Source organism: Sceloporus undulatus, chromosome 1 (genome assembly GCF_019175285.1).
Source record: "Sceloporus undulatus isolate JIND9_A2432 ecotype Alabama chromosome 1, SceUnd_v1.1, whole genome shotgun sequence".
In the NCBI taxonomy this organism is placed as follows: domain Eukaryota; kingdom Metazoa; phylum Chordata; class Lepidosauria; order Squamata; family Phrynosomatidae; genus Sceloporus; species Sceloporus undulatus.
Window position 1 is genome coordinate 94,592,806 of NC_056522.1, and position 14,048 is coordinate 94,606,853.

At 42.9% G+C, this 14,048-nt stretch overlaps 1 protein-coding gene across 2 annotated transcripts in view; it reads right to left on the reverse strand.

Moving 5' to 3' along the window:
* Positions 1-13,721, reverse strand: part of MYB (MYB proto-oncogene, transcription factor) — a 42,067-nt gene extending 28,346 nt beyond the window's left edge. For both annotated transcript variants that reach the window (XM_042446552.1, XM_042446551.1), the window contains exons 1-2: positions 13,425-13,721; positions 4,341-4,458 (exon numbers count right to left, since the gene is read on the reverse strand). In XM_042446552.1, the coding sequence (XP_042302486.1) occupies positions 4,341-4,458; positions 13,425-13,447 (141 nt within the window). In that variant the 5' untranslated portion in view covers positions 13,448-13,721. The remainder of the gene's footprint in view (positions 1-4,340; positions 4,459-13,424) is intronic.
* Between the last annotated feature and the right edge of the window lie 327 nt (positions 13,722-14,048).

The window sequence follows — 14,048 nt, forward strand, 5'->3', positions numbered from 1 at the left end:
CATGACATAATCTGTATTTTAACAATAATGCATGTTTGCATAAAGCTGCATTGTTATTTGGTAGTAATAAAAGACTGTCAGCCTTCTCTCTTGGGATACTAGAATTTGTCATTTATTTGGGCTATCCTAAATATGACTTGCTCTTTAGTGTTGGGCAACCCATTCAACTGTACAAGACTGAAGGTAGCCTGAAAATACTCAAGTCCTTGCAGAGATGATACTGAAAAGTGAATATGCAAAGTGATACTCTACACACAAGGTATCACATTTAACACTGAAAGTACTGTCATGTTCTAAGTAGATGTGGCAATGGAAGTAGGGAGAGATTGTTGAACATGAAGAACATACAGTACAATGCACCCTTTCCTTATGCAGGGGATCCTTTCCAGGCCCCCCTGCATAAGGGAAAAAACACAGATGCTCATGCCCCATTCAAATGAATAGGGCTTGTGCCCACGGCGGCGTGGCACACGCCACGGGAGCATGCACCATTGATTCCTTCCGGCTCCCTTCCTTCCGTTGTGGCTTCCAGCATATGCTGGAAGCCACGTAAAAAACACCTGTGTATAATGCAGGCACACTGTAATGACTTTGCTGGACCAAACAGTCCAGTCCAGTACTTTTTCCACAGTGGTCAATGAAATGCCCATACACAAGACTAGAGCACAACAGTACTCTCCTTTTTAACTCATGTTCCCCAACAACTGAGAGATATACTATCACCAGCACTGGTTACAACATGTAATGATCATGATCTGTAGTCATGGATAGACTTGTCTTACATGAATTTGTCTAATCTCCTTTTACAGCTATCCAAGTTGGTGGTCTTAACTACATATTGTGACAGTGAACCCGACCCTTCAAATATATACTGTGCTAAGAACTATAGTGGCCCCTCCATGTTTGCTGGGGTTAGGGGTGAAAGTGGATAAATAATAATAATAATAAATTATTTATTTATATCACTAGAAATCTGGGTGGGTTACAACAGTAAAAATGCATTAGAAATGCATTAGAATAAGTCGCAAATAACAAACAACTTTTTTTTTAACCTGAGAGAACACCTCTCTTGGAAACTCTAGGTCTTCCAGTACAATTCTATGGTCAACATCTGGCTTCAGATGTATTTTCTATAGGAATCTATAGGTCCTCCAGTGTGACTTTAGAGTCATCTTCTGGCAGAATAGGGCGGGAGGACCTACAGATTCCTAGAGAGAACATATTCATCAAATCTGTGAATAATCAAATCAGCAAAAGTCACAAATGTTGAGGACCAACTGTACTTCCTTTTATCTAACTTTAATTTCCTACCATTCAGCTTCATTGGATAACCCCAGGTTCTAGGAGTAATAGAGAAAGATAGGTTGCCTATCTGTAGCTGTTTTTCTTTGAGTGGTCATCTGTGAACTCACACAAACAAACAGCTTAGTTTGTGCAGGAAAATCTATTTGTGTGAGTCACAGTCTCTCTATCAACTTTCCCCACACAAATACTTTTACACACAAATATTATGTCATCTACTTGTTCACCTCCCTCACCCTTTAAACTAAAAAAGTAAGCTAAACATTGTAACTCTTTCACACTAGTGAGTTCCTCTAGCCTTTTCATCATTCAAGTTGGCCTTTTCTGGACATTTTTCCAGCTCTGAAATAACCTTTCTGGTGTAGAGTGATCAGAATTGTGCACAATATTTCAAGTATGGCTGAAACATAAACTGTATAAAGGCAGCATGATACTGGCAATTTTATTTTCAAGTTCTTTCCTAATTCTCCAACAAGGAATCCATACTTTGCACAACAGTCACACAGTGTCATTTTTTTTTTACTAAGCTATCCCACCACAAGCTCACAATCTTTGCTGATCATCACTTGCAAAGATGCAGAGAACTACTATGCAGAAACACTGTTCAGGTGTAATGTTTTAATTGATGCTCCAACTATTATTTCTAACTACCAATTTAGTTGGTTGGTGTGAGGAGCAAGCCTGTAATCTCCAACCTTCTTCTGAGTACTCTTCCTGATAACCCTACTAATCTAACGAAATTGTTTGGAGAACTGCTTCCTTGTGATAAGGTTGACCCAATAACCTTTGTTAAGAATTTAGGAAACAAAACCATAGCTTTGGCAAGCTCTCTAGGAGTATCAGAGAGTAGTGCAACAACAGCCTAAGCTTCACATAAATTTATATATCAACATCTGACAGTGAAACTAAATCATGTCAAATACTATCCTGAAAATCCGACTGCACAGAAATAGAACAAGCTTCAATTATCTGTTACAAAGGGAATTTTTCAATATAGCAACTTGTACTAAAAATCCTAAGGGTGATAAGAGTGAATTAAAGTTACTAAAGACGCGTTACAGACTGCCCCTTAGGGGCGGCCTGTAGGCGCACCTTTCCCTGCCGGATCGGGGCCTCAGCAGCCAGAGCGGCAGCCGCTGAGGCCCCAATCCGCTGCTTTCCGGGCTGTGGGGAAGTGGCAAAAGGCCCCTTCCCCGCAGCCTGGAAAGGGGTGTCCTTGGGGCTTCAAGCCCCAAGGACACCCTGCGGCGGCGGGGAGAAGGAGAAAGGGGCCGTTTGGCCCCTTTCTCCTTTGGTCCGCTGGGTGCAGCCGTCTAAAGGCTGCGCCCAGCGGACCAAACCACGAAGGAGCTCCGAAACGGAGCTCCTTCTGGGGTCGCGGAAAGGACGCCCTAAGCGCCCAGCCACGACCCCAATACGTCACAACCGTGCCACCTTGTTTGGAGGCGGCGTGGGCGTGACGTATCGATGGTGGCAGCCATGTTGAATGGCCGTCGCCATTTTGTGTGCGCACAGCGCGTACTAGGGTTAGGGCAGTGCAGAAGCACCGTCCCCTCTTAACCCTAGTACGCGCTGTGCGCGTACTTTTTTGCCCATGTGTAACGGGCCAAAGTGTTCAACTTCTTACATTTAACTTTCCAAAAAGAAGAAATATATTTAAAATAGGTTAGTTGTAAGTCATTTCTCAGTATTTTAAGAATGGTTAGTTCTAGAAATGCAATCCAGTTGTTCAGAGTTTCAGTCCATTAGTGTTGAGTTATGTATTTAAGCAACAGTTTCTGATATCATTAGTAAGGGGATCTATCCTACTACATAATTTGCTTTTGTTTAGAAACCAGTGCTTGAATTACTAAGTTCAAACTTTTTAGTCTTGTAACTACAATTGGCCCTTGGAACTCACGGTGGATCTGTTCCGTCCCCCCCCCACCCCTGTTCCAAAATGTGTGCATATTCAAGCCTCATAGTTTGAATGGGGCACATGCATGTGGGGCGTGAACCATGGGCACGCACCCCATTCACATCAATGGAGGTCGCCCCCTGTGGATTTCCAAGTCCATGGATCTCAAATCCGTGGACTTGGAGGGGTGACTGTACTGCCTTCCCAATAGTTAACATAGAAAGAGCTAAGAAAATGGAAGCTAACCCTATGCCATTTTGCTTGATGATTCATTCATAAAGGCTGTTGGGGGAGACAATGATTTAGGCTCATACATCTATGCTTGTAGGATGTTGTGGTCTTTATTCCCCTTATAGCAACCATTATAAATGAGAAAATGTGGCTAAACAGGATAAAGGATGATCACAAAACCTTCACATTCACTATGCAATAATGTAACTCCTCTGCCACACAGCAAATATATCTAAATAGTATATCACATTCAGTAAACTTTTGATCAGGTAAATAACGCCAGTTTGCATGTCTGTAACAAACAGCTGACCAGTTGTTTGAAACAGGCCTTCAGCTGTGGTAACCAATTCAGCCATGCAACATAATAGAAGCTGAGGGTGTATTGTGTATCTCATCCCAGAACCACTGTCTTCATTTATATGGATCCACTGTTCTATTGACTTGCATCAAGGGTTTGAAATCTGGAAAATAAACAGTAAGCCTAAAATAGTCACTGCTTCCCGGATGCTTTCCCGCCACTATCCGGTACCCAAGTAGGCCCATCAATGCTTGTCCTACTGTTCTCCCAGGTTTGGTCACCCTCTGTTTATCTTCATCTACCCTCATTTCGCATCCATGCCACAAGGATCACATCAAAAATACCTGATGGCCATACATGAGCCTACATTCACTAAGTCACAAGGACTTAATCACAAGTATATGTGCTGGTTTTAAACTGCTTGTTTGTAGCCGCAACAACATCCCACCTTTCTGTCCACAGTTGACCTGAGGTAGCTTACAAAAATCTAAGCATATTCAACTTTATATTTATTAGCATGATAGCAACATCTACTCTATGCTTGGAAAACTTATGGCAACCAAGGTCTGTAGTCCACATCTTTCTTTTTTTGAGACACGAGCTGCTATTTACCTCTTCCCGGGTCCACCGGGTTTTCCCTAAATGACGTTTTCCACCCTTGGACAGCAGACCATCGTAGTCATGATCATACACCTCGAGATCATCGTCCTCGTCATCACTGCTGTATATGCTGGAGAAAGATCAGGACAGAAAACCAAGACTCTTTAGAACAAAATTTACCAAAAAAAAAAAAAACCTAGGAAAACATAAGAGCCTTTGAAAAGGTTATGAGGGTAATTGTTCAGAAACTTGCATTGCAAGATTTTGTTCTACATTCTGTTCTAGTATTCTGAACTGGTTCTGCTGTTTTTAGTATCCACAGATACAACCATAAGGCTGGTAACCTTCTTATTACTGTACATGTTTAGACCTGCTCATACTGTTAGATCAGTGGCAAATTACGCTTTTGGCAGCTGTTCAACCAATGATGGCTTCAAATTAAAATACAATGTTGAGGACAATAAAGAGTACAGAGGCTGTGTCCTTTGCCCAAGTACATACTCAGAATCTTTGATTTATGCCAGATCATTTGAAGAATGCTCTTATGTTTCACCTAGATAAAGAAGCATGCATATTCAAACGATCCCATGAAAAATTACATCTTAATACTATAGGTAGTCACAGAGAAGTAAATTAAGTACCATATTTTGTCACTGATAGCTTTCTGAATTCAATTGGGCTAATGCCAAGTCAAGAGCCAGCGTGGTGTAGTGGTTTGAGTGACAGACTACAACTCTGGAGATCAGAGTTCAATCCCCACTCAGCCATGAAAACCCACTGGGTGACCTTGGGCGAGTCACACATTGTTGGCCCCAGAAAACCCTGCGATAGATTCCCCTTAGGGTTGCCATAAGTCAGAAGCGACTTGAAGGCACACAATAACAATGCCAAGTAAAGTAACCAGCATGGTTGAGAGTTGGGCTGGACTCTGAAGACAATTTTGTGGTTGTAGGCTTCTAATTTTTTCTGACTTATGGTAACCCTAAGGTGAACCTAACATGAGGTTTTCTTTGCAAGATTTGGTCAAATGGGAGGCAAAGGCAAACTCCCCCTATGAACAAATCTTGCAAAGAAAACTCCATTTTAGGTTCACTTTAGGGTTGTCCCAAGTCGTAAAAATTGGAAGCACACAACAACAAAATGCCAAGTAAAATTCCTATGCACTCTTACTTAGGAATAATGTGTCAACTTCAAACTTACTTAAAAGAATGCAAGTCCCAGGAATTCAGTGGGACTTATTTCTAAGCAAACATGCAAGAGGTGGGCTGCAGCCTTAAATACCCAAGGGCAAAGACCTCTCAAAACATATGAAAACCTAAGGACACCAAGTGATCAGACTGTTTTGTAAATAAAGTGAGCAGTATCAACAAGCCCTGGCCAAGTGCAGGAACAACTGAGAAGTGTAAAATCTGAAGTTTTCACAGCACTGACGTGAACAATTACACAGTTTCAACATAAACAGCTTTCTTATTTCAAGTCCATCTGACTTATTTTCCATTAAGTGACTGCCCTAGGATGTCTCCTCCAAAAACAGTGTATGAGTAGAAAAACACACAATCATCCACTTTAACCCCTCCAGTTGAGTAAAATTAAAAGACAGCATTTTGCAACAGATGTTGCCTTGCTTCAGTTCTATTGTGCAATGTTTTCTTTCTAACTTTAAAACATAAACATAACTTTTGAAACGTCAGCTTACAGATTGTATCTACAGGGGAACAGAAAATATGGATGGTTTAGAACTAATTATAGTGATACATGAAAGAGATAAACTTCAAATACAATTTTTAAAAAATACGTTTGATATATAAGCTTATTACAGCAATCTTGTCTTACCACTGGAACAATTAAGAATGTAATATTTAAGGCTGAATGCCTAACAGAAAGAGTGCCAGGTCAATGGGATTATCTAGTAGTAGTAGTTTAAAGGCTGTAGTTCAATTATTCTAATGTTAACAATAGACTAAGGCCTGTTACAGACTGCCAAAATAAAGCTGCTTTGGGTCTCTTTGGAGGTATGCTGTTTAACTGATGCATGCATCCTAAGAATCCGGAAGCTGCACCAAAGCTGCACTCCAGTGCTTAGGAATGGAGTGTGGCTTTGGCGCGACCTCCGGACTCTTAGGACCCATGCATCATTTAAATCGCATACCTCCAAAGAGACCTGAAGCAGCTTTATTTTGGCAGTCTGTAACAGGCCTAAATTTCTGCAAAACCTAAAAGCTTCCCAATAAACGTGGATACACAAAATACAGTTTTAAGTTATAGAACCTCTAATGTACTGTCAGTATCACAGACAGGCATGTGCTGAAATTGAGAGCCTACAAATTGTTATCTAAATGCAAAATGAGGTCACCAATTCCACTCAATTCTTAATACTGACTAAAATGAAATGATCACATCATTCATCAAGTAACCCCACTTGGTGACTATTGATGATTCATAAGACTATATGGCTTATGAATCAAATTAGATGACTGTCAGGGCTCAGCTTGGGTTACTTGAAATTTGAATCCAAACTCAATCATAGGTTTAGAGACAGAACGCATCATCAGCAGACTCACATGATGTATGTTGCTAGACTCCTACCATTTCAGAATGCAAACACTGTACATAAAAAGTGACTTTAAATGTTTCTCTATTGAAAAGTATCCCCTGCAAGTGAGAAGACTGCATCTAAACTCTTTTATTTATTCTGTTTGCTAGTTCATATATGCATGGCGAGTACTGTATAAGGAAGGTAAGAGTTACATTTAATCCCTCACTTGCAGCTAGATTGCAATGATAATACATTTCAGCAAGAGGCAACACATTGTACAATCTATTGCTAGGTGCCCTTTGGTAATAGGCTACTTCTCAGCCTCAGTTTCCTTATGTGTAACATAGGATTAGAAGCAATTCCCTTGACAATGCTTTAAGAACTATAAAACTTCCAAAACACAATGTTACAGTGCTATAGCATAAAAGAACTTCTGTACTTTGTTACCACCTGCTGCCAAAGACCAGAAGAAACTCCTCAACACCATTATATTATACTTTTGCATGGACTTTAATAAGAAGCACTTTGACTAGTCAGACTCGGCTAAGTATAACTGTGGTCAATCAATAATAAATATGTCATTGATTTCCAAATTTCTCCAGAATACATTGCTTAGGAATCCAAGATATCAGGGACAGTTAATGCTTTTTTGGTCTTGATCCTAAGCATGTCTACTTAGAAGTCCAACTGACTGAGGCTTTATTTCCAAGTGTGTACACTTAGGACTGCAGCCTAATCACTTGTTCAAGAGTCTCATTAAGATCAAAATAATCTAAAAAGTACTAAAAGGCACTGCTGGCTCTGGCCTACCATGGTTAATCATAACTTAGATTGCAATGATAGTATATTTATCAACTTTCTTCTGAAGAAACTAGCACAGGACTGTACCCTGTGTCCCTCTGTAAACAGTGCAATAGATTAATTGTAAAGTCGTACTGATTTCAATAGGTCTGGCATCATATACCAATAACAGGATAGGGATTTTTACATCTCACTGATTTCAACTGGGAGTAAAGTCAGTGGGATTTACAACTAATAAGACAGGGCCAGAGTTTCAAATTTCAAAACAACCCTTCAGCAGTTACTGCCACTAGCCCTTTCCTCTTGTCAGCTAAGAGTTCTGGGTGACTTAAATGTTTGTATATTCAACCACCAACAAAAGTGGACCCAATAAATGGACCCAGTGTTTTAATCTCTTATTTCCCTTCAAAACCAATAAATATTTGGCACCAGTAACCAGTGCCATGGTAAACTAAGGACTTCACCATGCCTGCCAAGACCTGTCTCCCAACAGGGGCCGCATCTACACTGCAGAATTAAAGTAGTTTGACACCGCTTTAAACTGCCATGGCTCAATGCTATGTCATTCTGGGATTTGTAACTTTGTGAGACATTTAGCCTTCTCTGTGAAAACTCTGGTGCCACAACTACAAAATGCATCTGAGGAAGTAGGCTGAAGTCTACAAAAACGCTCATGCTGCCAACTTCTTTCTTTTAGTTAGTCTCAAAGGCACTTCAAGATCTCTATACTGTATGTACAAATCCTAGGATTCAAAGATATAGCCGTGTTAGTCTGTGGAAACAGTATGTAGAGAGATTTTGTAGTACCTTTGAGCCTAAATGAAAGAAAGATGTTGGCAGCATGAGCTTTCGTGGACTAAAGTCTACTTCCTCAGATGCATTTGGAGAAATGCATCTGAGGAAGTAGACTTTAGTCTACAAAAGCTCATGCTGCCAACATCTTTCTTTCACTTAGTTTCAAAGGTGCTACAAGATCTCTCTACGTACTAAATCCTAGGATTGTGTAGGATGGCGCCATGACGGTTAAAAGAGGTGTCAAATTGCATTAATTTTGCAACAGAAGCAGGGTTAAGAGTCCCTTTCCCCCTACACCTGATAGATTTACTTAAATATGCCTTGTTCGGGACTACTACACTTTTGTTTTTGTCAAGGAAACCAAATTGGGCAACAGATTTGAAAGAGAAGGAGAGGAGAAAGAGAATGGAGGGGGGTGGGGAAGAAGTGATTGGCTACTGCCACTTACTACAACTCCTACTATTACTAGTAACACTGACAATGAAACTGAAGGAGAGAGAAAGAAAGAAAGGTGGAAACATAGCCCCAGTCAGCCTAAGGGCAGCCACTTTGGTTCCTGAGGCAATTTCACCTCATTGCCAAGCCCTCCAGGTGCTCCAAATTTTTTGCGGCAGAGAGAGAAAGAGCCTGTCTCTGTGTTTAAGGAGTTTATGACACTGGGGCTAATTTCAGCATTAAAGAGAGGTTAAAGCGCATTTAATTCACCCCGCAAATAAAGCGACAATGGCGAGCAATTGCACTAATGATTATCACATGCAATGGTGCAAATAAAGCGATATCAGAAATGCATTGTTGCTGAAATCTTGAAAGTAAAAAGATGAGCCTCAATGCTTCTTTGTGACCACTTTAATGGCAGGTTTTGTGCGTTTTGTGTAATTGTGATTTTTCTGGGATATTCACGGGATAAACTCCTGATCTCCTTTGTGTGACAAACTATTCTGTTTTGTGTGAAATCGTTTTGCATTATTACACGATTTTTCCAGGATATTCACAGGATAAACTACCAATCTACTTTGTGTGATAAACTATTCTCTGTGTTTGAATGTTGGACTACTACGACTCCAGAGAACTGGGTTCGAATCCCCACTCAATCATAGAAACTAGAAAAAAGGGAGGGTGACTCTCTCAGCCTCAGGGGAAAGGATAGGACAAAAAATAAACAAACAACAAACAAAAACATTATTAGTCGTAGTAGTATAGTTTATTTCTAAAGTACTGTAAATGTACACAGCGCTGTACATACAAATGATCAAATCAATAAAAATAAAGCCTGCCAATGGCATACAATCTAAAAAAAAGTATAAAACAATAGGTAATAATAATAATAATAATAGAATTAGTTAAAATAAGTAACGATTAAAAGCATCAGCATCAACTATGCAATCAAAGATCAGACAGATAAAAACAAAAGACAAAGCCCTCTGGACAAATCTTGCCAAGAGAACCCTGCGATGATGATGATGATGGGTTTTATGTGTCTTATGTATTTATTTCCAGTGTTTATAGAAGGGTTTATGTCCCCCAACAATGGCTCTCCGTGACAACTTGAACTAGGCAGAGGGCAGTGAACTGGGGGGTCTGAGGGGACAGGCTCCCCTCCTCCCTCAGCCAAGTCCCTCGCAGAGACAGAAGCCACCTCAGGCTGACACACTGCCATAAAAATCTAGGAGCGCCTCCCCGCCGTCGCCTTTTAAAGGCCGCGCCTTTGGCCCCGGCCGAACTCCCTCCCTCCCTCCCTCAACCGAGGCCCTGGCCAGCCCGCCTCTCCGCCCGCCCTCCTCCTCCTCCTCCCCACACAGCGCCCCCAAGCTGCACGAAGGCAGGCCGAGGGACTGGGGCCATGGAGCCCAGGAGGAGCTCTGCCTGGAGAGGGAGACCAGAGGTCCCCCCTTTCTCAGGAACTGTCCTCCATTTCAGCCTTCTCTCCAGGGGGAATCCCCAAACGCCCTCCATTTTGAGCAGGACTAAGAAGCATGAATTTTCAATTATATTAGTAGTTCTAGGCCAGGGTGACCACAGGTCCTCCTTTTCCAGGACACATTTCCATTTCAGCCTTCTGTCCAGGAGGGATCCTGAAAAGTTCTCCATTTTGAGCAGGACTAAATAAGCATGCATTTACATTTATATACTAGTTGTATTAGGTCAGGGTGACCATACGTCCTCCTTTTACAGGACGTGTCCTCCATTTCAGCCTTCTGTCCAGGAAGAATCCCAAAAGGTCCTCATTTTGAGCATGGCTGAGAAGCAGGAATTTACATTTATAGGAGTGTTTTGACCTCAAAGTGACCAGCCATACTCCCTTGCCAGGACCTGTCCTCCATTTCAAGCTTCTGTCCAGGTCGAATCCCAAAAGGTCCTCCATTTTGAGCATGACTAAGAAAGATACATTTACATTTCTAGTATTTTGAGGTCAGGGTGACCAAAGGTCCCCATTTTCCAGGACCTGTCCTCCATTTCAGCTTTCTGTTTCACTTATATTAGTAGTTTTAGGTCCAAGGTGACCAGAGGTCCTCCTTTTACAGGTGATGTCCTCCACTTCAACTTTGGACCATGAATTTAAATTTATGAGTGTTTTTACCTCTGGATGCCCAGAGGTCCCCATTTCCCAGGACCTGTCCTCCACTTCAGCCTTCTGTCCAGGAGAAATCCCAAAACGTCCTCCATTTTGAGCAGGACTAAGAAGCATGAATTTTCAATTATATTAGTAGTTCTAGGTCAGGGTGACCAAAGGTCCTCCTTTACAAGACGTGTCCTCCATTTCAACCTTCTGTCCAGGAGGAGGAATCCCAAAAGGTCCTCCATTTTGAGCAAGACTAAGGACCATCAGTTTAAATGTATAAGTTTTTCTAGCTGAGGGTGACCACAGGTCCTCCTTTTCCAGGACACCTTTCCATTTCAACCTTCTCTCCAGGAGGAATCCCCAAAAGGTCCTCATTTTGACCATGACTGAAAAGCAGGAATTTACATTTATAGGAGTGTTTTGACCTCTGAGTGACCAGCCATACTCCCTTGCCAGGACCTGTCCTCCATTTCAAGCTTCTGTCCAGAAGGAACAACAGGACTAAGAAGCATGCATTTACATTTATATTAGTAGTTTTACAGTCAGGGTGACCAGAGGTCCTTTCTTTTTCAGGACACCTTTCCATTTCAACCTTCTCTCCAGGAGGAATTCCAAAAAAGCCCTCCATTTTGATCATGGATAGGATTTGTTTTGAGCTCAGGATGATCAGAGACCCTCCTTTCCCCCAGGACCTGTCCTCCACTTCCAACCTTCTGTCCAGGAGCCTAAGGAGCCTGAATGCACATTTTTGTGAGCTTTTCCTGGGTCATGTCCAAAATTTCTCCTTCGAAGGTCCTACATTTTGCCCTGCCTTGTCCTCCTCAGGACACCACTGGCCACCCTGTGCCCCAGATGGCGGCGGTGCAACCCTCCTCCTCCTCCTCCTACCCAAACTCCCTGCAACATTACACACTACACTACACTACACACACACACACAACGTTGCAAACACACGTGGCTCCCCTTCCATGCCTCTCCTTTTCTTTCTTTCCTCATCCCTTCTCCAAGTGCAAAATGAAAGGAGCTCGGTTTCGGAAAGGCTCAAAATGAGGGTCCAGACTCTATTGAGGAGGGGAAAGCCACCCTTGAAAAGCACGTGGAGTGCCCCGGGATCGTCAGAAAACAACCCACAACACGTGTCTTGTGTAGTTGTGCATTTCCTCAAGACCACGAGGCGCTGCTTTCCAACTTTCTTCCACTTGGGAAAAGCAGGGAAGGGGGAAGCAAAAGTAGGAAGGGTTTTTTTCGTCCCCTTCCAGGCTTCCAACACGCCACAACTTCACACCCAACAGACCCCTATTCCCCCTATTCCCCACTCGTGTCCTTGCCACTCTCTGCCCAGTTTCCCCTTAAGTTTCCACGCTTTGCAAAGCGTGCAAAACAGCAAGATTAGGGTCACCAAGCCACTGACAGTTCTTCGGTTCTTGACAATCTCTCCATGCACACACAGACAGACAAAACCACATTTTTCCAATGCCAAAATCGCCCCCACACACTCATATGGACGGTACACACACACACCCGGCACTTTCCCAATGCCAAAACTGGCCCCACGCTGCGGGAGAAAGGCGGGATACAAACCTTGGAAACAAATAAAAAGAAACCCAGGGGATCCTTGCAGGCAGAGCCCCTTGATTCCCCCGCCTTTCTTTCAGGGACAGCAAAGCAAAGCAAAGCGGCAAGAAGGCACTGCAAAAGGAAAGCGGGGTCTCTTCCACACGCTGCCTGTCATCTGCCTGACAGTCACGCATTTCTCCCCCTTTCCTTCCTTTCACACGAGAATGAATGAAAACACGAATGAATGAATGAATGAATGAATACCATTTCAGCCCAGCGCCTCCAACATTTTTCGCACCGAGGGCCATTTGCTCGACCCCCTGATATACTTCTTCCCCAGAACCGGGTCTGAATGCTTTACTGAAGTATTAGGGTTCAAGATCCCCCCTACTCCACACACACACACACAGCCGTCTTAGCCCAACTTTGTTTTGGAAACCCATCAAGAGACAAAGGAAATTCCTATTAAGTTTGCAAAGTTTGAAAGAGAGAGAGAGAGACTCTAAGCTTGGCTTTGGAAAGAAGGAAAGCAACTGTACATCTTTTCAATGCAAACCGGTGGCATGACAGGTGTGCAAAGAGGCACCACAAATCCTCCTCCACCACCACCACCACCACTGCCTTAATTGCTAAACCCATCATCCCCACCAACACCAAACACTGCAAAAAAAGAAGGAAAGGGCGCGCATTCTGTATGTCTGCAAAAGAATGAAAGAAAGCGAGAGCCCTCCAGAGAAAGGCATTATTGGGGTTGCAAAGAGGCTGGCCTCTCTCTCTTTTTGGTGCATATTTTATATATATATATATATATATATATATATATATATATTGTTTGATTTGATTTTACCTGTGCCTAGGTCTCCTTGCCATCCTTGCATGAGTCTCTGGGGGAAAGTGTAAGTCAAGCCAGTGGGTCTAAGGAAGGAGGAGGAGGAGGAGGAAGGGTTTGGGAGGCTGGCTGGCTTTGGCTTTGCTCTCTCTCTCTCTCTCTCTCTCTCGGCTTAAGAGGAGCTCCTCCTCGGCTGCAAAACTCCTCGGGAGCCGGAGAGGGGAGGAGGAAACAGCAGGTTGAGATGAAAGAGTAAACTCTGTAAACAGATGCCATCAAACAAAGGGGCCCTTTTCTTTTTTGCCATTTCTTTTTTTGTTGGACACTCCCCCTCCCGCCAAATCTGGCGCCCCTGCACTGCGCAGGCGCCTCCGGGGCTTTTTATTTTGGGAGGGGAACCCAGTTGGGGAGGGATTGGATCACCCCCCCCCCAAAAAAAAGCATTGGGATTATTTGGGGGGAGGAGGAGAAGAAGAAGGGCCCAAGGTGGGCCCTCCGCCAAGGAGGACGAGGCCCTGCAACACTGGAGGACCGGCCTTCCAGGGAAAAGAGTATGGAGGGCATCCAAAAAATGTTTCTTAAAGAACGAGCTCAAAACACCCAGATAAAGACCAAAGGCATGATGCAAAATGCAAACTCTTC